The following is a 24,661-nucleotide window of genomic DNA, read 5'->3' on the forward strand; positions in this document are numbered from 1 at the left end:
AGTATTTAACCCTGAGGTAGGCCCTCAATATATATGAATACTTAAGTGGCTTTTTTAATCAATTAAAATAATTCCAATCTGCAGCTGTTGCAGGGTGATTGTTGCAAAAATGTTTTGTGTATTTGGTCGAATCTGAAAGTCAGCTTGACAGCAGAGTGTATAAGATGAGAGCTGAGGCAGCCGCTTTGTAAAACACAACGCTGGAGACACATTGTACTGCTTGTCAGATGCCTGTTAAAACATTTTCCCTTTTTTTTCCCTTAAAAAAGGGGATTTATCTTTTTACGGTTTGTGTTGCGGGAGCCGCACGGAATATTCCGGTGACGACTTGATTATTCCTCACAAAGGCCCATGTGACGTGAGAGCAGCAGTCAGACGCTCGGCGTCTGAAAGCGGGCTGGCCGCGGCAATGGTGGGCGCTCTCGGCAGCCCGGGCAAGGGGAGATGTTTTAACAGCCTCTCTGGGTCTGCAAGACACTTTTTCTTTGGCCAAAAAAAAGTCCGGCTGGCATTTGCACAGCCAGCAGTCAGTGACACACAAAACACCCAGGAGTCTGCCGGTATGTTTATAATACGTCTCATTTAAAAGTTCTTGATCTGAGTTGGCTGTCAGCTCTCTCCCCTACATCGGTCTGTTTCTGTGTAAATACTACAGCAGGGGGGGCGGGGGGGTGGGGGGGGTCGCCTGTTTAGTTAGCCCTGTGTGTCGTAGAGCGTGTCAGCGAAAGGGGGGGCAACTGTCACTGGTGTTTAACAGTTACAGCTGTTTATAGGGGGGTCTCGAGAAAGGCGGTGTTTGCCACCAACGCAGATGCTGTCAAGATGTGCCGAGGGGTTCGCACGTAGACGTTAATCTCATAGGCCGGACTGCACGTGACCAACTGGTGGTACCCCGCCTGACCCAAGATGGGGGGCAGCAGATCCAGCCTCTGGGGGCTTAGGCCTCGGCGTTCTACGCTGACGCACCCTTGACCATTAAAATCATCCGGGGAAAATATCGCCGAAAATGAGGCAGCGTTTTCGAGACGTGAGACACTGGGAGAGCAGCGAGACGCAAAGTCCGCAGGAGAGCCACGGAGAAATTTTACTGCGCTGGTTGCTTGGATCTTGATTGAAGTGAAGGTCTCCGTTTGATTAAATTGATGCAATTGCATTAATGACTATGAGCAGCCCGTTGAGGGTGTACGTTTTGCGAGAATGTGTTAGCTGTGCTGGCGCTTGAGCTGCCAGGCCACTATACCCCAGAAACCTCGGTACATTTGAAAAATCCGGCACCGTCTGCAAGACCTACGCCTGGCCTTTGTATGACTGGAAGGCATTTATTTTGCATTCAGCTAATAAAAACCTCAAGTTGAAATCAATATATTTTAGTAGGTGTGTACCCATCAGACCCATTTAGCTCCTGGTGATTTACAGTTTATTTCATTTGAATTTATGCTCCACTATTACTACAGAAGTGTATGTGGTCACACCAAGTTAGATTAATGGTCCGCCCGTTCTCTGGGATACTAGGCGCTTGTGGCAGGTTGGTCGTACTACGGACGGCCTGGGATATGCTGCCACAAGATTTGGACAAAATTCATCCTGTGGGCTGCCAGGCCGGTGACACTGGGTCGTCGGTCATGACACAAAAATATGTCTCTTTCGTGTGATTACAGTCAGATCCCCAGAAGTGGGAAATCGTAACATTAGAACCCAAAGTTGTTTTTTTTCAGAATATACACCTGAATTAAAATTCTTATCGCTGCTACCCTGTGTACAGCAAGTATGAGAAATGGATGGATGGATCTTATTTTGTGTCAGTGTGTGTTACAGCGTCTGTCAGTGGTGTAAAAAATCTGAGAGGGAGTGATTTTGTTGGTTGCTTTTCTGAGGACTGGTGCTATAGAGAGACGCCGGCCTGCAAATTGTTCCTCCTACTGCTTCCAAGCGAACGTTTCCCACCACAGCACTTGGAATAACGAACCGGATTTAAAATCCCATTCCGTGGCCTTGCACTGTGTTTTGTGCTGATAACTTCTAAGCGTTAGTACATCATCTACCGGTAATTATGTATTATAATACTTGAATGTATTAGGTTTACGAAAAAATAATGAAAGACAATGATAAATGAAAACACGGAATTGTTCATTTCTCGCCGAATATTTTTTACACAAGGCCCATCCAGAAGTTGAAAGCTACTTTTGACTCTAGCAGTTACCCGGTCATATAAATGAGCGCAGGTCCTTTTTAGTATTTACCGGGGGGTTATTTTTTAATGTCACGCAGCTGTGGTGTGCAGCACGAGGCGTCCTGGGAAGGATCATTTGCAAAGTGCGCAGACAGGGAACGGTGGGAAGAGAAAACCAGGGAAAAAAAGAAGCAGAAAGGTGGATGGTGGAACCCAAACGTGGGAAGAGATCCGCAGAGATCCCCAGTTTATGTATTATCGAATGCCTCCAATTTCTTTATACTTATTATTACTATAGTTATTTTTCCACGATTGCGTTCTTTTCGAGCACCCAGCCTGTTCACACAGTCTCTGTGTCCAAGACGCCCATCCACTAGTGTGGCTTGTGTGTGCGCCCCCAAAACGTCCGAGTACCAGTTCAGGTGCCAGTGCTTCAGTGTTGCCCCCATACCCCACATTATCGCCCCCTTGCCAGGGAGTCAGTTTGCACCAGTTTTGGAGTGGCACCGTGGGCAAACATTTCGGGTCCTTTGTGCTGTTTAGCCTGCGCTCTCATCCAATGAAAGGCAGCGGATTTGCTCGTCGCCTTCATTCATGCGCTCGCCGCAGTGTGGTCTGTTGTTGGGGAAGCTACGGCTAATTAGCGCTCCTTCAGGGGACCTAAACTTACTGCCTATATTTTTAGGGGTCTGTGGCTTCTAATAATGACATAAGGATCCTATCGTTTGTGTCTGCGATAGGTTTTATATAGACCTGCATAGGTTTGTTTGCTGGTACATGAATCTGTATCAAGGCTTTGTTTATGTTTTCATGCTTTTTTTGGGATGGGGGGGAATCGACAGCGTGTTTACAGTTAAGACGCCTGGGGCTGCTCGGGCTTCAGATCCCGCCCACGTGTGGCCGCCAAGCCTGGGGGGGGTAGGGGGGGGTTCTGGTATGGCAGGTGATCACGGGGTGACGTGGCAACGGCGGAATGAGGCACGGGGCCCTCAGACCACCATCCGTCTGCTCCTCAGGTCCGACGTCAACAGACGGGCCAGTCAGCGAGGCACAGGCTACAAATAGAAAGGCTGTGTGCTACGTGTCTGCCTATGAAAACGTAAAAATAGACAGCACCCAGCCTGTTATTACATCCTCTATCTTGGCAGACCCCCGCCCCCCCTAACCCCCACCCCCTTTCTGCGGACTAGCATTCCTGCCAGATAGGCAAGCGCTGGAGCACAAGTGCAGCATTTCGCACTAGGCTTTATGTTTCCTTGGGTAACGTCACAGGGTAAAATGAATGTTTATCAATGACTGTGTTCAAATCTGCTTCATTGAATCGCCTGGTATTAATAATGTGCGATTAAGAAGTTATGGTTATAGATTCATTAAAATACCTTTGTTACTTCTGCTTGAAATAAAAAAAAAAAAAAAAGATGCTACAAAAATGTTTCAGGTGTGATTGCAATTTTCAAAACGCATTCATTTTTTGAGGTATATGTACTTTAAATGGGTGATTATTGAAAAACTAATCCCTTTCTGTGGCTCTGTTCTGTCCTTCCCTTTACCCCCCACCTCCTGCCACCCCCACGGTCGCAGGATGAGTTCCATCCATTCATCGAGGCCCTCCTGCCGCATGTGCGCGCCTTCGCCTACACCTGGTTCAACCTGCAGGCCCGCAAGAGGAAATACTTCAAGAAGCATGAGAAGCGCATGTCCAAGGACGAGGAGCGCGCGGTCAAGGACGAGCTCCTCAGTGAGAAGCCCGAGGTCAAGCAGAAGTGGGCGTCCCGGCTGCTGGCCAAGCTGCGCAAGGACATCCGGCCCGAGTTCCGCGAGGATTTCGTGCTGACCGTCACGGGCAAAAAGCCGCCATGCTGCGTGCTCTCCAACCCCGACCAGAAGGGCAAGATGCGGCGGATCGACTGCCTGCGGCAGGCCGACAAGGTGTGGAGGCTGGACCTGGTCATGGTGATTTTGTTCAAAGGTATTCCCCTCGAAAGTACTGATGGAGAGCGGCTGGTTAAGTCACCACAGTGCTCGAACCCGGGGCTGTGCGTGCAGCCTCACCACATAGGAGTTTCCGTAAAGGAGCTCGACTTGTACTTGGCCTACTTCGTACATACTGGTAAGTCCTCACCGCTTCTGCTCTTTTTTCCCGATCCTCCACTTACCTGTCATGTTCCCCTGTTGCTCCTGACCCCCCCCCCCCCCCCCCCCCCCCAGCCTGGCGCTGGGGCACGATGACGTTTTCACTTGTTTTGCCCAGCGGGGTAGGAATTACGGCATTCGAGCCGAACTCCAACTCAGAAAGCTTATTTTGGTAGGGGTGTCCCTTTTCTCCGGTTCAGCCCATAGAGAGAAATTCTCATAATGACAATTTTTGGACGTGGCAAGGGATAAAAAAAATACACTCACTCACGGCGCTGCAAGCTTTGGTCCAGTGCAGAAAGTCGCATCCTAAAAAAAGATCTGGTGTTTTTTAAATTTTTTTTATAAAAAAGAAAAACTTCCCAGCACGTTTCTGGCATGAACGTGCAGCCTGGGTTGGCACAGCGCTCTGAAAGGAAAACAAAAAGAGTCTGCTCTGCTTTTTCGTATCCAGACACAAACTTTTTTCCCCCTCCCTCCCCCCCCCCTCCGGCAGCAGGTCCTTTGTTTCGCTCCGCGGTCGCCGGGGCAGTAGCTGAGGGAAGGGGGGGCCGTAGCGATGCCAGGTGCCCCTCGGTGGTGCGCCTGCCCTGGCTTCCTCCAGGCCCGTTCGCCGGGAGTCTGCACCCACGCAGGTCGCTGTCCTCGCACAGAACGCTAATTATCCCTATTATAATTACTTGTAGATACATGCAAATAAATTATAGTCTTTTTCTTCGAATTTGTTCGTCGGTGGTGAAATACAAAGGAGGGATTCTCAAAAAGAAAATTGTGTCTGCCAGCTTAATCCTGAGGTGCTGATCAGATTCATCTGTAAATAACTTTAATTTAAGTGCTTTATTTCAAACATAGTTAAACTTGTTGCAGAGTAGCATCAAAGACGTCCGCCAGCATGCGTTTCTGTGTCGGACCCCGACCTCTCTTAGCATCTTCTAACATCCGGGTGACCTTCTGTATCAGAATTTGTTATTCTCATCATTTCGTTGCTATTCAGATGGGCTCCGGCACCGGCCTGCTGCGTCTAAATGCGTTTCGTGAAAGTTTTCAGACACTTTTTAAATACAGCCGGGCAGCCATTTATAGAATCGTAAAGCTAAATAAGAAAAAAGAAAAGCACACAGTGGGGCAGCGAGATCTCAGATCTGCAGTGTGCCATATGTCCTGTGAATGCTTTGGAGGGACACTGCTGTTTTGCATTCGTTTCCATGGGTAACGTATAGTAAACTGCGGCTTGCATCGCTAACGACTCCTCAGAAGTCCCCTCGGTAAACAGACTGTTCAAAACAATAAGCAAAATACTTCCTTTAGTATACAATGCTGAAGACGAGTGCGGAAACCCTGTTTGCCACATAACGGGGGCTGAAATCAAGGGGTCAAATGTAGTGGCTTCAACTACAGGTTCAGTGGCCTTTTGAAAATGGAAAAGCATTTATATTCCACAGTGATCGATTCTGTTATACTCAGCTAGCCCTTCCAGACAGTTGCTGCGCCCAGCCTCGGAGAGCCAACAGATCTGAACGATACGCAGAAAGTTTACGCGATAACACGCGCGCGGAAAATGTCAGTTATTCAGACAGATAATTAACGGGGCCGTCAGACTTGCGTTGCATCTGGTTCGGTTAATTTTCAAATATGAACTTGGCTGATTTCACACGTTCGCGTCGACAATAAAAAGGCACAGCAGTGAAGTTACAACAGACGCTACTGTAAGGATTATTTTGAGCATTTCACAGAATAATGAAGAGGATGAATAGTGGACGTCCGTTTGGGAACACAAAAACAAACCAGCTGGCAGTGGTTCCAAAACTTGTTGTCAAATGTGTGGTTAGTTTAGAGCGGGAGACGGGGTTAGTGCGAATTGATGTCAATAGCTAGCTAGCAGAAACCCCTAACCATTTAAATCACTCTAGCGTAGCCACGAGTGTTTTTCTCAGTCTCTTTTTGTTTTATTTTTTTCAGTTTATTTTGAGTGTTCAATTGATTCTTTTTTTCCCCTGGCAAAGGGCAATCACTTACCTGTTTGTATTTTTTTAGTTTCGTAATTTTTTCTCTTCAGAATTTCCATATGCACGCCTGGTTTAAATCAGGGTTTATATAGGGAACCTTAATTATAGCTGTAAATATTTTCTGTATCGATGTTTGGTTTGTTTTCTGCCAGTAAAGGCTATTATGCACTGTGCAAACTTACATTCCCCAAGGGTTGTGTAATGTTCCACATTTTAGAACTTTGGATTTTATGTAGACAAAGTGAAAACTTTCTCATAACCTAAAACTGGAAGAGTAAAGCAGTATTTTTAGTGAATATACAGTGTGTGCCTTCATGCAGAAGCCGATGTGTCCCATTCTAACTTTAAAAGTTACCATGCTAGGTAACTCATGCGTTGATGGGTAATTATATATTCTGTATGTACAGTGCTTACAGAAGGTTTTGGGGCGCTTGCTCAGTTCTGTAAAAACGTCACAAATGTGCTGGTTTCGTAGCAAAAAATCCATTGACAAGCAATGCTTAATATATCTGCGCATATCTCCTGCACAGACATAGTCTTTTTATTGTGTCATAATTTTTTGACTGACTCATTTACTTCTGTTCTTGCCATTTCGCTATTAACAGCAATCGTAGTCACTGGCTCCCAAAGGGACACTAAGAACAAATGTTTGCTGTTTTACGTTATTTTAAAGGTATTACTGATTGAAAAGTACCCAGTGAGACTGCATGTCAATTACTTTTTCAACTCAATAGCTCTTTTAGAACTATAATTTGGGTGACAATTTATTGCTACTTTAACATTAATACGTTACTTAAAATTACTGATTTATATATATATATATATATATATTTATATATATATATATATATATATTTTTTTTTTGTAAACGAATTAATAAAATAATGACTTTTTTTTTTTTATAAAACCAATAATTTTACAATATTTTTACGGAATTAAACAAGCATCCCAAGACTTTCTGTGACCACTTTATGAGAGTACTTATATAGATATGATAGATAATTAAAATTAACATACATATTCCACAAAGGGCTTCACCAAATCAATTCTGTTTTAGAATCTGATTATCTTACCAGAAGTTACTGCCAGAGATTTTACACAACCAATGATTTTTACAGCTGAAAATGAAAAAAATTATTTCTTTACAATTACGATTTTATGCTGTGCTAATCGAAAGAAAGGGCTGAGTGAATTTAACGTACCTTTTTAATGCAATTTGTGTTACCTAAGCTGCCGTTTATACTGGCTTTCAAACCCACATCAGCGTGTGACACTAAGGAATGTGTTTTACACTTTAAGATGTTTGATAGCTTTTAATCTCGGGTATAACATAAAGCGAGTGTCGCCTACTTCTCGCCCTTTTATCTGGGTCTTTTTGGGGTTGAAATAACGCCAGGCCTGAACAGAGAGGGCTGTCCTTAGCTGCATGGGGATGTCAAAACTGTTTTTCAAGTGGTAAGCAGTGGCCAGGAATCATCCCCCCACGCACCCCACCCCACGCCACCCCACTTTCAGAGCGACACAAATCTATTGCAAGGCGACCGGTTACACGATTACATAGCTTGGTTACAACCATTTGCTGTCAAACCTTGTCACCACAAGGCTTAAAGTTCGGAAGGACAGTGTTACCTCCTTGTATTATTAGTAGTATATATTATTAAAGACAAACTTTCTTTCTGCCTTCAGCTGTTTTGTGTATTGGTGTCATATGTATTGTTTAAATATGCAATTTAAATATAATACGAGTGTGTAATATTTTTGTAGACATATATAGTGCATATTAAATTGTTATATAACATGAAATTTAGTAGCTTTTGTGTGCCGTTTTACTTGAGGGACCCGCCGTTGCCTTCGCCTCTCTGCTCTTGGCCTGGTCTGGGCTCGTGGGTCGTCACGTGAGGGTTCTGCGCGGCGGACGGCGGCTTCCCAGTCGCTTCAGTTCGGCTCAGGAAACTTTCAATTAAAGTGCTTTGGAAAGTTTTCACGAGCCGCCCCCCTCGCCACAAAAGAAGCGGCCGGCGCTGGAAGTGTAATTATTTAAGCGGGATTTTGGTTTCCTGCGCTCTTGCTTGACTGCGAGTGAAAGTGGCAAGAATGGGAGCACAAAAGAGAGAAGGAATTAAGCGCCAAAGACCGAGGTCCGGTTTTTCTCGGACGTCGCCCCGCTGCTGGGTTAACCGCCCCTCTCCGCCCCCCCCCCGCCCCCCCCCCGCTGCCCGGTCCTCCGGATCAGGTTTCCGCTGCTGTCTTATTTAAAGCAGCGGAACGCTTCAGGATCCCTCTTGATTAAAAGGTATCCTCGGAGCCGCTTACCTCACGCTCACATTCCGAAGGTGGGGTTCTTGGGAGGGGGGGCAGTAATTAAATTTATCTTTCCTGTCAGGGCAAAGGGTAACGGGAGACTGACTCTCCTATCCCTGTACTCCTTTAAAATCAGAGAGATGACATTAATTAACAACGTTATTTATTCGTTAGGCATTATTTCACGATATTATCCACCCGAACGGATCTCCTGAGCGGGATGGGGGGTGGTTTGGGGGGGGTGGGTGTTACCACTGTGACATTGTAACTGTGTGCAGTGTGACTGATGATGCAGCAGAGTGCGTGAAGTTAAGCACTCATGGAGCCTGAAGCCGTTATGACAATAAACAATAGTAGTTTATGCGTATGAGCAAGATAATAGCTGGCAACAGGTGATAAGGTAACATAGTATTTCTGTGATTTTTCAAGGAAAAACGGCACAAAACATAGATGTTTTTTACTCGGTAGAAAGTACCAAGTGATGCCTAGATTTCTATAGTGATGCTTTTACTGCTGATCTGCTTTGTAGTTTTGATAATATGGAAAAATATTCACTAAAGTTCCCCCTTAGGAATGGATGGGTTCTGGAGATCTTCTTGACACAAACCTTGGATGGGTTGTTGCCAAGTTATGCTGCTCTGTATGTTTTACATTTAGCATGAGAAATATAGGTCATATGATTAATATGAAATGTACCCATATGTGCGTGAGGTGATTGGTTTGCCGAATCTGATTTTGTTGGGGGCCAACATAGCGCCATCATGTGGTCATCCTCTGCAAAATTTTATTTGAGGATGCAGTATGTATGAGACTCCTTGTAATGAAGCCCATGGTAGCAAGCATTGATATCGTTAAGTCATTGGTGTGATCTGATTGGCTCGTGTAAGATGCGATTTGGTGCACGTGTGGACCAGCTGGTTAATGAGAAAAGCCCGTTCTCACAATGGGCACAGAAATCAATATTTTGAGTGATGTGGTGTCGTCCGGCTGTTATGTGTGACGCTTTCATGTCTGCATCCAAATGCCCGTGGGATGCTCCACGGACCGGCATCACTGAGACGGTTTCCATTGCTCGTTATGACCAGAAAAATGCAGCCTCTTCATTCACTGGCCCCCTCCAGCCTGCCCCCAGGCTTATGAACAAGTGCATTTTTATAGCTTGATTTTTTTCCCCCACTACTTTAAAAGATTAAATAACATCACAAAGGCTTTGAATCAACGTAGTACTCGCTTCTCGGCGTCTGCGCCAATGTCCTTTTTGCAGCCACTGGACTGTTTGTTCGGGAAAATTCTCCCAGAATCGTTCAGAGTTAAATACAGGGCAGGTCGCTGGCCTAGGCCAGCCTCTACAATAACCCTTTGCTCCAGTTGTACTGTGCAAAATATTTTATTTTTTTTCTGTTTTCCTTTAGTTGTTCCTTTGCTCTCATTTTTCTTGAGGGGGAGCAGCAGATTGTTGCCAGCTTGACTGCCAGGGACGCCTACGTCCAACTGGCGGCATTGGGGGCGTGGTGGAGGAGGATGGGAGCATCATGTAGAGTAATTCCGTGGGTGGGGTGCACCAGCTCCGTGCCCTGAGGTGCTGCCTGTCACCATCCTCCCAGACGCTATAGGTCCGGCAGGTTCCCGCGCTCGCTCCTTGTAGCTGTTCTTGCTCGGCACACGCGGTCAGCGGGCTTGTGTCTCACACTCGCGGTTAGACGGGTCTCTGTGTGCTGTCCCTCGCATCTATAACCCCTTTTTTCATTCCGTCTTGTCTTGTCTGACACCCTTCATTCTCCAGCGTTATTAACGCTTTTGGCTTTCGGAGATAAAGCACGATTTTTTCAAGTAGAACATTTAGGGGTTTATAAACCCTAGTGAGGATTCAGTTAATATACATAAAATAGCAAAAAAAGAATTTTATTAGTGTGGAGACGTGGACGAGTATGCCATCCAGCTGTCAGAAGAGAAAATAGTCTCACCAAAGTAATGACCTCCAGGTCCACCTCACGCCTGTTTCGGGTCTCTGTCAGCACTTGGAAAAGGAGACCCGTTTCACTTCCCTGGGCAGGGCCCCCTCGACCTCCGTCTAGGCCCTCCGCCAGCCGGCAGGATCGCAGAAGCAAGGGGGGAGTCAGGGCTTAAGCTGCCAGGGTTATGACCCTGTGCACGAGGCGTTTGACCTCCCTGATAAACATCCCTTCTCGTTAGTCACAAGTGAAGGGGATGTGAGTCGGGGACAGAAGCCCCCTAGTCCTCAACGCCGCCACATTCAGTCTGCTCCGGTGTTTTGACAAAGGGTGCTGACGTAATGTATTCGGCAGAAAAATATCAACGTGTTTACATATTTTGGCTGTTCACGCCAAGTGTCATTACTGGAAATGCAGTGTTTAAAATTTTTCTCCACGGCTTTTACGTCGGGAATAGTGTGTCTCGGTCGTTTGGATCAGCCTTTCCACCCGGCCCACCGTGCGCTGAGGCTTTCGCTGGGGCCCCGTTCGGCATTCCTCTTTGACATGTATATAGCGTTTACCTCAGCTGACCTCAGCCGGCTGCACCGAGGCATCTGAAAGACACCCTGCCTGTCCGTCCCAAGGCTCATGCTGAGATTTACCTTCACCGTCTGCTGGTCGACTTTGATGAAAACCACTTTCCGGATGCTAGAATTTTGGACGCAAAGATTTGGGGGTCGTTTGTTTCTGCAGTGCAGAAACTCGTTACCCCTGCAGCAGAGATTTATTTCGATCCATGGACTGGAATGCGGCGTTTCCTAAATTCCGCATTCTGGGGGCTGGGCCTTTTGTCCTGTAGGTTCGTAGGTGAGATTCATGGCAGAAGGGTGTCCGGCGTGGCTTTGTGTCCGGGGGTGTGTGGGGTTCCACGTGGCCTGCGCTGCGGTGGACGGCATCGCCGATACGCACCGCCTGCCTTTTGGCAAGTCTCACGTTACAGACGTTTTGTATTTCCCATCCTTTCCACAGGCTTGAGGAATAACAATAATTTGGAGCTATTTAAGGCGATTGTGGGATAAACCACAGTCTTTGTTGTGGTTACAGCATTACACACTGTGGCTTAGGGCGCCTCCCCCGTTTTGGGCACTCGTGTGTGTGTGTGCGCTGGGGTCCCGCCCCCTTGCCGCTCCCTGGAGCCTCCTATTGGCGATCGGCTCGCGATTCTGTACAGCGGCAGCTAGCGTAACATAAGAGTGACAGGGCGGGTTCGTGGCACATGTGTGGACAGCCTGCTCGCGCACGCACATGCAGGGCAAGTGCTCCCGAAGAGGGCAAGCAGCCAGCTACACCGAGGCCTCTCTCGTCCATATTCCTGTCTTCCGCGTAACAATATCAGAAATTGCCCATGTACTGAATTTTGTCACAGTCTTACCTCAATTTACATTATTAATTTGATCCTGAAAAATCTAATGCGAAGCAAAAAAAGTGTAAAGTGAAAAAATGTAGCAAACGTGACAAAAACACAAATTGAGAGAATGAAAGTCAAAAACCCATTTCCACTATTTTAAATAGGAAACACGGTAATGTGTTTTCAACCCAACCTAACACCTGAAGTAATTTTCTCAAATATCAGTAGAACAATGAAAGTAGCTTTTATAACTACCGAACACCAGTTTGCAATAAATAATCTATAAAATGAAGTGTAATGAATCTCTGTTGGCCCAGAAATGTTGATGTGTAATATGCTCAAATTATAGTGTCAAGAAAATCACTGCTTGATGATTTTTTTGTACATTCAATGGCGGAAAATGTTATGTTGAGGAAATTGGTTTGTAGATTGAAACTCGGCACTCGCTATGGCAAAATACAGAATTAAAGTAAATCGATATATTGCTGCACCTTTTCAAGCTATATGCAGCATAAATACCTCAGTATTAACTTTATGTTATGTTCAAATCTTGAAATGGCGAGATTAGGTAAATGGATGGATGGATGGATGGATGGATGGAAGGTGGTATGAATAGATGATATGCTTTGTTGAACTCTGAAATGTGGAATATCCTTTCAGCACTGACTTGCTTGGTTTGGTGAACCTGGTGTTGAGGAGTTGCAGATTCGTACCTGAAGGCTTTTTGCACCGGCTTATAGAAATCGTGCACAATCTACCCTGTCAGGTGCATCTTCTGCTGCTGTCCTGGACCTGGTTTTCCAGTTTGGTAATAATTAGTACATTACCACAGGTACATACGTCACCGGCTTTGGAGCCCGCCAGGCCCCGTGACCGAGCATACGCTGGAACTCTGGTGCGCCATATATTATGAGGCGCGACCTTGTTTCCAACTGTTTTTTCCACCACAGTTTATCGGATTATACAAAGCTGATAAAATTCTCTGAAGTGAAATACTTTGTTTTTGTTTTTTTGTTTCTGTCGAACAACGTCGCCCTTCTGCGGGTACATCTCGCACAAACCTGATTGCGCAGCAAATTCAGGTAATCCGTTTAATGTCTATTGTCAACACCGATCTCTCCTCCAAAATCCGTTCAGATTCATGGATTTGGAGCATAGTTTCAGGCTTTGGTCGGGAGGATTTTAGAAGGAAAAAAAACGAAACAAAAGTAACGTCAACAATTATAGCGCAGAGCGGCTCCGCACGTAAGACCTTTGGCCATATTTTGCAGATCAGTCCCTCTTATTTGAGAGATTTAGGAGATTTTCTTTTTCCTCCTTTTTGTTCCTCTTTCCGGAGCTGCTTTACCCCTGCAGACGTTAGTCGGCATGAATGCGATCATGTACGTACTGCGCCTCTGACTGCCGCAGCTCTTTGTTTGGCCTCTGCGTCTTTCAGATATAAACCGTTCAGGAGCGAGACAGGGTGAAAGGTACGGTGGTGTCGAACCCGCACCGTCGCGGCGTGCAGTGCGTTCCGGACGTGAGGGGACACAGGTGCGGCCGAGCACCGTGATGGCTTTTCTCATCAACTCTGCACTAAAGCAGGAGCAGCATCTTAGCGGTGACTGAAAGCGCCAAGCCGCTTGATGGTCATTTTTCTAAGCCTTGCCTTTATGTGGCTATTGGGCCCTGAACTGCATTTCCAGCAAGCCAGGGTGAAAGGGGCCGATAACTGCCCATTCTGACCCTTCTTGATTTTACCCCTCACTCCCGCGGATGGCTGTGAGAGGTCCCTCTCCGGGGTGTTGAATATCCTACGAGGGTATCAGAGTCTTTGTGGAACAATATGGGACCCTAAGTCTCTTCACCCCAAATGGGTTAAACCATATTAAACTCTGTGGGGAGATCTGTCCCTAATGGCCCGCGCCATTGAGCCCGTAAAGGGAGTGGACGTTTCCAGCCACTCCCGAACACAGCTCCGACCAGCTCCTCAGAATGGACCCTTTGTGCCTCTCCATCATTCAACAAGAGTGCTATTGTCTTAGGCCCCCACTAGCACGGCGCTAGCCACTGCGCAGCCTGCATTGTGCACACCGTGAATCTATTGGAGCTCGGTGAGGACTTCATTTGAATCGTAGGCAGACGGCTCATGTGCCCCTCCGGCTGAGGGGGGAGCCCCGTTAATCATCTGATTACTTTCAGGTTGGATGCGATTCTTTATTTTTTCCTTGGGGTGTAACCAAGGCCGTTTGGGGATTTTTAAGGATGGGGGGGAACATCGCCGCAGTCACACATGCGACGGCTTAAGTGCAGCGTTGTGCAATGGGTCACCTCTTCCCATGTGGTGAATGAACGTTTTGTCATATAGACAGAGAATGGGGGGTGGACTGAGGAGTGGGAAGACAGAGCTAAACTATCAGCATCTCTGGCTTTGTTTAAATGTCAGATCTCTCCCCCCCCCACCCTTTTGTTCATTAACTCCAAAAATGCAGCGTGGGTCGAGATTCATGACAAACCGTAGCTGACTGTCATAACTGTGGCACTCAGTGGCTGGGTTTCTTAAGGGGCCCTTGAACCCCCCTCTCCCCAAAGCCTCTGGAGTATACAAGCACTTTTTTCAGTTTATCCCAGAGGCACACGGGTATGCCGCCACCCCCCCCCCGTCGCCCCCCTGTGCTGGGCTGTGACCCTATGGTATACAGTTTGGGAGTTTTTCTCATAAACGACAGTCCCTGCTTACCTTCCTGGTGCAGTGCACTGGGAAATGAACCAAAACAAAAACAGAAAGACAAAAAAAAGCCAGATTTTACCTGACTGGCATCATGCAGGAAATCGTTTCCGGGCGATATCTTATCTTTTTTGGTTTTGCAGGAGTCTACTGCTGGTACTGCAACCAGGGTGTTTGAGCTCTGTGCCAAAGTCAGGGAGAAGGAGACTGACTGGGATAGAGAGCGAGAGAGAGAGAGAGAGAGAGAGGACTTGGTGATTCGGGATTGGGGCACCATTGTGCTGGGAAACCATTTGGGATGGAATATAAAAGAACGTGGAGACATGAAACGGCACAGCTGTGACCGTCTGTGGGGGAAGCTGCTACAGATGGCGCGAGAGGTGAAAAATAAACTGCCGTATGGCTGGTAAAATATAGAAGAAAGGGCCGGGCTTTGTGGGAGTGCTTCTCACGTGCGGCGTGTCCGTGTGCGTGTGTGTGCACCGGGGGGGGCATGTGAGCGTGTTACATTTTATGTGTGTTTTGGAGAAGAAGTTTCTGGAGGAAACTGATTTATCCTCACACCCTTTATGTCCGTCTGCCACGCGGTTTAAGGCCGAGTTTTCCACACATTAACGCCTCATATTAGCAATTTATAGGGCTGGGGATGTTTTCTTGTAGATTGAAAGATGCAGTCTGTGTTTTCTCAATACACACAGTTTAAAATTTTTGTTATTTTTTTGCCACTTAAAGCTGCGCCTTTAAATATGGACCTTTCAGCTGTCCGGTTATCGATTGTGAGCTCAGATGGCCAGTGAACTCCGATGCAAGTGATGTCTTACATGGAAAAATGTCCCACTCCCCACCTGAATGAAGATGCGTCTGTACTGACCATTTAAAATTCAGCTCTTTGTTTTTTCTGACCTGGTCCTGACTTACTTAGGAGGTAAGACAGTATGCATGTGAATCTCGGCTTTTTTTTCAAGATGTCTGTCCACTGTTGTCTCAGAGCCTTTCCTGGATGTGAAGGGCACAAACTAACCAGTATGTGGCATGGGGGGCATCGCCAGGCATTTCCCCGAATTACATGATGGGCTTTAGTCGTAATTTGTTTCTGGATTTCGTTTAATGTTGGCTTTAATAACTGAGAGGCGTCAGGGGGCCGGACTGAGTGTTCAGGTGACTTTAGGGTTCACCGCCTGTCCCAAGGAGGAAATACGAACTGACGGATACACCTGCAAACGGATGGATGAGTGAGCTGCGGAGGGAGGGTGTGGGTCCAGCGGACAGCCAGAGCCCTCGGTGCCTCGTTAACCGCGGTGGGATTGGACCAGCAAACCTTCCTCTTAATAAAACACCAAGCCTCAATCAGGACCTCCTGTGAAGAGGCACATTGGATTTTAGATACTGACAAAAGTCCCCATCATTACGCAGTGGGTGGGGTTACCGTGGTTGCAGGAAAGATGGGACCCCGGACTTCAGGTGTAGATTCGGGTTGCCGAAGAGGATCGGAGCAGGGACGTAATTGCCAAAGTGCGGATCACATGATTAACCATTGCTCATGTTCAGCTCAGTGATGGAGGCATGTGGTGTTGGCCCAGTTACGTCTGCTACAAAGATGGAGGTGGTTCTACAGCACCCTAATCAGAACTGTAGTCAGAAAAGTGTGGCTCACTCGAACCCGGAGCCGGAGGTGGGGGACGCCGCTCATCCATCTGCTGCTGTCCCGGCCCCTTCCCTGTGAAGCCAGACAGGATATTGTCATGGTTCCTTCCCCTGAAGTATTTCCCACTGAAATAAACAATGAAATCAGCATGCCGGGGGGTGGGGGGTGTGGCCTTTGATTTGTCCGGGGGGGGCGGGGCAGCAGCACCTTCGTTAGCGTCCACCTCGTCCGCTGCTATTAGCCAGTCGCTCTTAGAGAGACCCTTTATTCCCACGTTCATCCGCATACTACAGCTGGGGACAAAAGAACCCCTTGATTCCCAGTAAACTGTCTGGGACTGAGGGACTTGGTGACCAAGCTAATTGGTAACTATATTAAAAAACAACATGGACCCCCCTCCCCCCCCCCCCCCCCACTTAGAGATTTTTAAGTCACTGCCCATTATTCTCAGAGGAGTAATCATTCGCTTTCTTCCCTTCTTTCTGTTAATTCATCTCTATCATGGGCCTAACCCTGAAAGTGAGTGCCGGCGGGGGGGGGGGGATGTTCGTGGGTGGGGGGGGGGGGGGGGGGTGTGGGAGCACCTCGTACTCGGTATTCATGTACAATCGTGTCGTTTCACGCCCATAACCCGGGGGCTCCAGGAGGCTCGTGGGATGATGGAAGCTGTCAGGCTGAGACCTGCGGGGGGGGGGGGGGGGCAGCACTGGGAATTTGGGGACAAAAACAGCCCCCACAGCCATAACCTTTATGCTCCCGTTTATGTGAGAAATCCACCGGCGTGGGATTCAGAGCAGCGCGAGTGAGAAAAGGGAGCCTGGCTTGGGCTGCACACCAGTGTTCTTACACACTTTACCTTATTTTGGTTTTATTTTTGCAGGTAAAATACCGTGGTATGAGCTGTACGGTTTTACCACTAGGGAAGTCACTATCGGTTATATCAGTAATGGAGTAATCTACCGATTAATGTGATGATTCATCTAGTAATTGCTTATATAATATATAATATAATGTAATATAATATAATATATTGAAGTTGCATGGTTTTGGATCCACAGGAAAGCTGCTGCCACACAGCCTGAACATACATGCAAACTGCAGACACACGAAGCGATAGTGTGCAGCGACGCCCCTACCCACCGCGTCAGGCCTGCACGGTGTGCAGTGTTAATATCGAAATGGAATTTCATGCACATGCAGTCGTTTCATCGCAAAAGCAGATAATGCACTCTGTCTGGCGAGTTAGTTTAGTAATTTTCAGCTCAAATATCGCAAAATCTTCAAATGTCGCAGCTTTTTCCGATTTGATTCAGCCATACCAAATCTCACAATGCATTTACAAAAAATACTTAATATTGTATGGTTATTATGTATCGTATGATGTAAATTGATATGGCCACGCAACAGGGCTAAATTTCATTTTAATAGTGATCATTTTGATGTACAGGAATTGTAGAAAGTAAATTAAACAAAATAATTTAAGTTAGTGATGACTCCACAAGGCTAAATGGCAGGTATCTATGGTTAACTTCACATTATTGGGTGAGTCCTTCAAACCCGATTGTCAAGATACATTCGCATCTCAATAGTTCTGTGCTGATATTTAGGTTCTGCTTTGTGATACTGATGGGCAAATGCATTTTCATTCACTTTTAATGCAAAGTGCTTCCACACGACTGATACACCCTAAATGTGGTGTCTTCCGTCCACCTTATTACTGAGTAATGAAGAAGGAATTTTTTAATCGATGCTTTTAAATAATCAAGTAACTGAGTTTAATCAAGTAATCTTAACAGCTCTATATACCACATCAGATGCCACCTGTGTATCTGTCACCAGTTGTTCCCTTAACACAGCTAAGTATCTAGCAGTAGGTGTTCCCTTAACACAGCTGAGAATCTATCACTAGGTGTTCCCTTAACACAGCTGAGTATCTATCGCTAGGTGTTCCCTTAACACAGCTGAGTATCTATCGCTAGGTGTTCCCTTAACACAGCTGAGTATCTATCGCTAGGTGTTCCCTTAACACAGCTGAGTATCTATCGCAAGGTGTTCCCTTAACACAGCTGAGTATCTATCGCTAGGTGTTCCCTTAACACAGCTGAGTATCTATCGCTAGGTGTTCCCTTAACACACCTGAGTATCTATCGCTAGGTGTTCCCTTAACACACCTGAGTATCTATCGCTAGGTGTTCCCTTAACACAGCTGAGTATCTATCGCTAGGTGTTCCCTTAACACAGCTGAGTATCTATCGCTAGGTGTTCCCTTAACACAGCTGAGTATCTATCGCTAGGTGTTCCCTTAATGATGCTTTGTCACGTCTTTCCCCAGCCTTAGAACCCAGGCATCCTGGCCTTCCGACCACGTCACACACAGCAGCCTCTGCCTGCTCCCGTGCACCGATCTGTCGGAGCCCTGTCCTGTTTCGCTCCCACACGCGGGGCTGGTCCGGGGGCCTGCGGGGGGAACTGGGGGGGAGACAGGGCACAGCTCAAAGTCAGATATACTGAGATAAGGCAGCGATCAATCATGGAAACTCTGGGCCGTGCGACTGCCGCAACTCCACCGCTCTTGCTGTGACCAGCCAGGCAAAAGTTAGTGCCCTGCTCTCCCTCTACTCCCCCCCCCCACCACTGCAGAGTTAGGAAAGATATCCTGGGGGTCTGGTGTCTGATGTTGTTCTTAGGCTGACCATTCGTGGACCTGGACCTGTCGGTCAGCCAGGGTTGTGAAGACCTGATTTATGACCGTAACAAGCGTACCTCCTTGTAATGAGAAATGAGTGGCTTTGCAAGCCCCTCGTGAGCACGAATGCACGTGCACACACACACAGACACACACCCCCAGCTCGGGGAATCTTCGGAACCCCACTCTGCAGCCTCCCGCTAATTAAATTCCGCCGCTGTCCATTAGAGGGATAAAGTGAGCTCGCTGCTGACTCGACACAGGTACAGCCTCGCGGTAATGGCCAGCAGAACCCCGGCTATTCATTCAACCCCCCCCCTTTACGCATCCATGGGTTACCACATGCTTTCAGACTAAAGGAAGGTATCGGCGGGGGGGCGGGGAGAGAAAAAAAATGCAGCTTTGGAATGTTTTAATCAACCGAGCCCAGACATCCGGCTTGAAGCGGCGTCTGGGGCATGGATCCTGAGCTGGCCTGATCCCGTGTGGTGACAGAACCATCCATATTGGGCCTCTCGACCCCCACCAGCCCCCCAACCCTTGGCCGCCATCAGCCACCCCCGAGTGTCCACAGCCCGGTCGATTTCATGTACCTTCTACAGCATTTTTAATCTATAGTCTCCTAGACTATTCAGGAATAGATCTTCAGTAATGGTATTATTTTCGTTTTACCCCAGTTTGGGGAGTTTAAATTTTTTTTATCCTTCTGGAAGAATCTCAGCAAATTGTCACGGAGCATCACTAAATCAAACCCAAAAGAGGTTTTGACCCTCCACAGCATTCTGCCGGAGCTTAAATCGGGTTTTGACCAGGTCAGTCGGGTTTTAATTGCTGAAAGTGAGACTTGAGTGAGGTTTGGGGGGGGGGGGGGGGGGGGCGTCTATAGCTGGCTTGTCTAACCGTCTGCAGGCCCACGGTCAGACTCTTGTGTCACAGAGCAGCTCGCTGCACAGCCACAAGTGCCAAGATCGGAGGGCGCTGGCTGACTGCGGCCTCCTTCAAAGCCTCAGTGGAGAGCTCCTGGTCCAGGCAGCCAGCCACGGTCCAAACCAGATGTGTAATTTGGTGGGTCGAATCGGGCCATGTCCCGGCTGGGCTGAGGAGCGCGGTGGCTGAATCGGGGCCAACCTGCCATTCAGGCAGACTGTGCTAAGTGTGCGAGGGGGTCACATCCACGTGTCGGGGGGATTTAAGGGACGGCCCACCCCCAGGAACATAGCAGTCCCCACACCTATCGGCCCGATCCCCAGCACTTCACAAGCAGGAAGAATTTAGCCACTGACCCTTTCTACTTAATTAGCAGCATGAGATATCCACATTCTGATAATGACACCAGTGCATCCTAATAGCCAGACAAATCAATAGACAGACCATTTTAATGGAAATATTTTAATGGTTTAATTTTCATAGAGGATGAGGTTATGAAATGCTACTCTAGGGTTACTAGTTAGAGGACACTTGGACTACTACATAAGGTGACTATACATCATTATGTACCATTTATATTGGATTTATGCTACGATATATATTTGAGCAAGTAAATATTCATATTGCATGGACTTTGTTATGTCTGTTTCTTTCCTTTGGTCTAGAGAGAGACGTTCTCTTAAGCACGAGTTTAAGATAAGGTCGAATGCTCAGGGGTCGATGAAGTCTAGCTGGGTCTCTGAGTAGCTAAGCAGTGACTCTAATGGGCTTTTCCAAATGGCATCCAGATGAAATTAAAAAGGCGGCACGTGCTTCAAGGTAGAAGCCAGAGTTCACGGGTCAGTTTTGCACTCTCATTGCAATTGTTCAACACAGCGAAGAGCTCAGCGTGAAAAGACTGGTGTGATATGTTTCACCAAACTGAAGCACATGATGTGTAATGAGAACACATGGGCTTGGAGGAAACCAATGTGAGTGCTCTGCTTCATCATACAGTCTTCTTGGGCGTCTTACCTCATTTTCAAATGTTATTTGATCTGCTAGCAAGTATTCGGGTGAATATGTCGACCTGGGAAGAAAAGAATCAACGAATGCACGGCTTGCTGTAAAATTTGGAGCAAAGAAACAGTTAAATTATTTTTTTTTTCTTGTGTTCTAGCCGGACCTGTAACGTTGCTTCTTAGTTTCACACCTTTGTGCCCAGAGGGTAGCAAAATTTTGCAAGACACAGCAAGTATTATTTGGGTTCTGACAGCCGGTAAACAGTGAAGAATTTATACGTCTGTAGGAGCTTTCAGAGACACTTGGGGAATCTGAGGCTGAGCGAAAATGCCTCCTTAACTCCTTAGGGCCCGCTGGGTCTCAGGAAGAGCTCGTCATGTGCTGGAGCTTCTCTCCACCCGTGCAGGATTCACATCCCTCATCAGGGCCTGCAGGAGCTCTAACGGCTCACACATTGGTCAGTCATTTCAGTTAAGGCATGTGTTCTATGAGTCTGAACATGAGACACCCAGGAGTGATTAGTTTGCATCTTTTTAGAACAGTTTCCCAATCGTGTGCTTGGGGACCCAAAATGTGGACTGTCTGGCTCGGAGGGAGCAAAAACGTGGACTGACTGTGGGTCCCCAAGGACCATGGTTGGGAAACATTGTTTAAGAGGAGACAGAAAGAGAGGTTCTGAATACAAATTTGCCACGGTACTTCTATATGCCTACATACATACATGTATGTATATGACTTTACTGTGTTGGAAAACAATGCTTCAGTTTTCAGTTAACTTTAGGAGACTCTTGGTTCTAAATCTCTTGTGAGTTAATGCTCTGGATGCCTGCAGAAGAAGGCTTCCCATGGTACGTTTCTAGGAGAGCCCCTGACTTCAAAGAGTTAATTGCAGTCTGTTTTAAGCCCCGCCCAAGTAGGCTTAGAACAAACAAAAATTTAGAAGAAATAACAACAGAGCGTCCTATTGCTTCCTCACCCTTCATTAGCATCTGAATTGCTATTCATCCATGTTTGTCCCATTATAAGTCCATGAGCACCGAGCCCCTGTGCTCCCTGCTCAGCGAAGTGCTAAATGGGCAAATGAGGATTCGAGAAATGGGGAAAAAAAATGGGGAAAAAATCCGTACCAACAAATGGAACAACTCAGTGTGCAAATAATCAGCCAGATCGAAGAGTGATCAGATGCTTCAGGGCTGCATTCTCGTGGATTGGGAATTAGGGATCCGAACTGGGGGGGCAGGCGCAGAGCTGGGTGGTGGGGGGAGGTGAGGTGCAGCTGGCAGAAAGGCAGACCCCATTCCCACAGTCCCACTCCAACGGGCTGCTCGGTGCCCGCATACTCCGGGTCACCATTAGCTTAATTAACATCTCATCTGCATGACTTGTTGCGTTCCTCTCCTCCCCTCCATCAAAACAATGCCGACTGACTGAAGAACCTTAATCCCAAGCATCTCCAGTTAAAATGCAGGCATAAATACTTTCTTTTTATTCTCGTTTCGGAGGACAGGCCCTTCCTTATTTGCAGTTTGTGTGGCTGGATACGCTGGGATTGGTCTCATTGCCGCAAATCCGCACAAAAATAAGGGATACTGTGCACCAAGGAACGTTTCGGCTTACGTCAAAGGAATTCTGACCTGTCATTATATTTGTGTTTTGTGCTTGTGAGATCTCACTATTCTGGCGTGAGCCTTGCTTTAAAAGCAGCCAAACATCCAGTTCTAGGCTGTAATATCTCCGGTTTAGAAGTGGAGCCGTTAAATGAGTCGGCTTGGTCAGAAAGCATCCTGCCCACTTGATTCCATGGAGAGAATCCGGCATCACGCCTGAAAGGCTTGGCAAGGTCGTGCGGTGGCCGGCATGTGCAGCTGTCCTGGGAGGCCACGCTCTGTCGTTTACCGGAATGCCACCTGAGTCCACCGTCGGGGCAGGATGAGAGCCACCGGAGCCCTCTGTACCTCCACGGGATGGGGGCAGATGTCGGGTCCCTGCTGGCGAGCGCGGAACCGAGGGCCGTGTGCTCAGTTAAGTCTTGCTTCTCAGGGACGATCTCGACATGCACGACGTCGAATAAAAGCGATACCCATCCTGTTCTTGGAAATCCAAGGAACAGAATGGAAATGCGACGTAATCGAAGTGTTCTCAAATTACGCTAAGAGGGCATCGGATTTCTTTGGGTGTCGTTTTGTCTAAATGAAATAGAGAAAGTAAAAGTGAAGATCAATTAAAGAAGTTAGAAAATGAAAGCACCTTGCTGGAGCTTCACAATTTCAATGGACATTTTATTATTTCAGGGTCTCTTTGATGCCGTTAGCCTCCAAACGCAGCTCCCCATGTGTCATGAAAGGCAATAACTGGATTTTTATTTTAATGCAAAAAAAAAGAATATTTCTATTTTTTCTCTTTGCGCTGAGCCAAAATGATGGGGTTCGTGATTTATTTTTGCTCCCTTTTACCATAGCGCCCCACTGGCTCACACTGTAGCCTGGCGTGGCCTGTAGGGGTGTAATTTGTGTGGCCACACTGAACCTGCTCTATACTGACCCCAGACATAATTCATACCGTAGCCTGTTTGTTTTTCTGCGTGCAAAACTAGCCTCTTTCATTTTTTTCCTCCTCCCTGTCCCTCTTGCAAAGAATTTGGCAGCGTGAGGCACCTGATTGTTTTTAACTTTCGTTTGCCTTTCATTCTTCCTCTTGTTTACCTTTTGTTTGTCTTTCTTTTCCCTTTCATTTTGCCTTCCGCCTCCTAACGCCATTGGTCCCACCGCTGTATTGCACCTCGTTGCAGCAGATCTTGCTGAGGTTCAAAGGCCTTTCTAGCACTTCAGATGGCGCAGAAACCAATTAGTTGCTGGCTTTAATCAGTGGTTCCCCACTATTACATCAGCGACCAGCCTGACCATCAAACCTGAAACGGGGCCGTTTTCCGGTTTTCAGCCAGCTGACCGGGGGGATGACAGAGAAGCAGGAAGCATCTTTGGGCTCTGCCTGATGCCTGGTGGATGCAATGAAATATTTTTATTGGGTATCTCAGATTCTTTATGTTGATTGGTGACCCCTTCGTACCCAGGTCTTTGTTTCAGCCCTGATCAAAGATCTTTGTCTGAATCCATGAACGTCATTCGCCCATGTGTGTGTCCTGTTTTGCCCCTGCAGTTGACTGATGACGCTGTAACATGGATGCGGCTGTGATTTTGCAGACAGTCCCTCTTCTCCTTTACCCAGGCCATAAATATTATCCACAGGAGTAGAAGGCAGGGTGGAGGTGCCAGGTTTCTGAGCTGCTAAATGCCACAGGATGGCAAATCTCCTTGGGAAGGCTGGGGAAAGATTTCATCACATCACTGGCTGACCAGCTGACCTATGGAAGAGTTAAACTAGCTTATAAGAAAGATCCCAATGCAGACAGAGAACATCCTTTAAACGTAACACAGGTTGCAGTTTGAACGTCTCCTTAATATCCCGTATTATTCTAATTTTCTTTTTATATCACCACTTCCTGAAACACTTGAATTACTTCACCCTTACGTTGAAGGTCACAGAAATTGGAATTGGAAAGGAGGCATCGTCACGGTTACACAGCGGTGTGAAGGCGTTGCCAAGGCGAAGTGCACAGCAGGTCAGTGCACGCGCTGCCCTTCGTCAGCGATGGGAGGAAGACGGGCAGCCCCGGGAAAGCACGCTTAAGTGTGCGCCTTCGGTTACCATAGTTTCGACTCACAGTGGCAATAATGGGAAC

At 47.1% G+C, this 24,661-nt stretch overlaps 1 protein-coding gene across 1 annotated transcript in view; it reads left to right on the forward strand.

Moving 5' to 3' along the window:
- Positions 1–24,661, forward strand: part of nfia (nuclear factor I/A) — a 117,808-nt gene that overhangs the window by 48,313 nt on the left and 44,834 nt on the right. Inside the window, exon 2 of the mRNA XM_048977691.1 lies at positions 3,752–4,280. Coding sequence (XP_048833648.1) covers positions 3,752–4,280 — 529 coding nt within the window. The remainder of the gene's footprint in view (positions 1–3,751; positions 4,281–24,661) is intronic.

This window comes from Brienomyrus brachyistius, chromosome 15 (genome assembly GCF_023856365.1).
Source record: "Brienomyrus brachyistius isolate T26 chromosome 15, BBRACH_0.4, whole genome shotgun sequence".
In the NCBI taxonomy this organism is placed as follows: Eukaryota; Metazoa; Chordata; class Actinopteri; order Osteoglossiformes; family Mormyridae; genus Brienomyrus; species Brienomyrus brachyistius.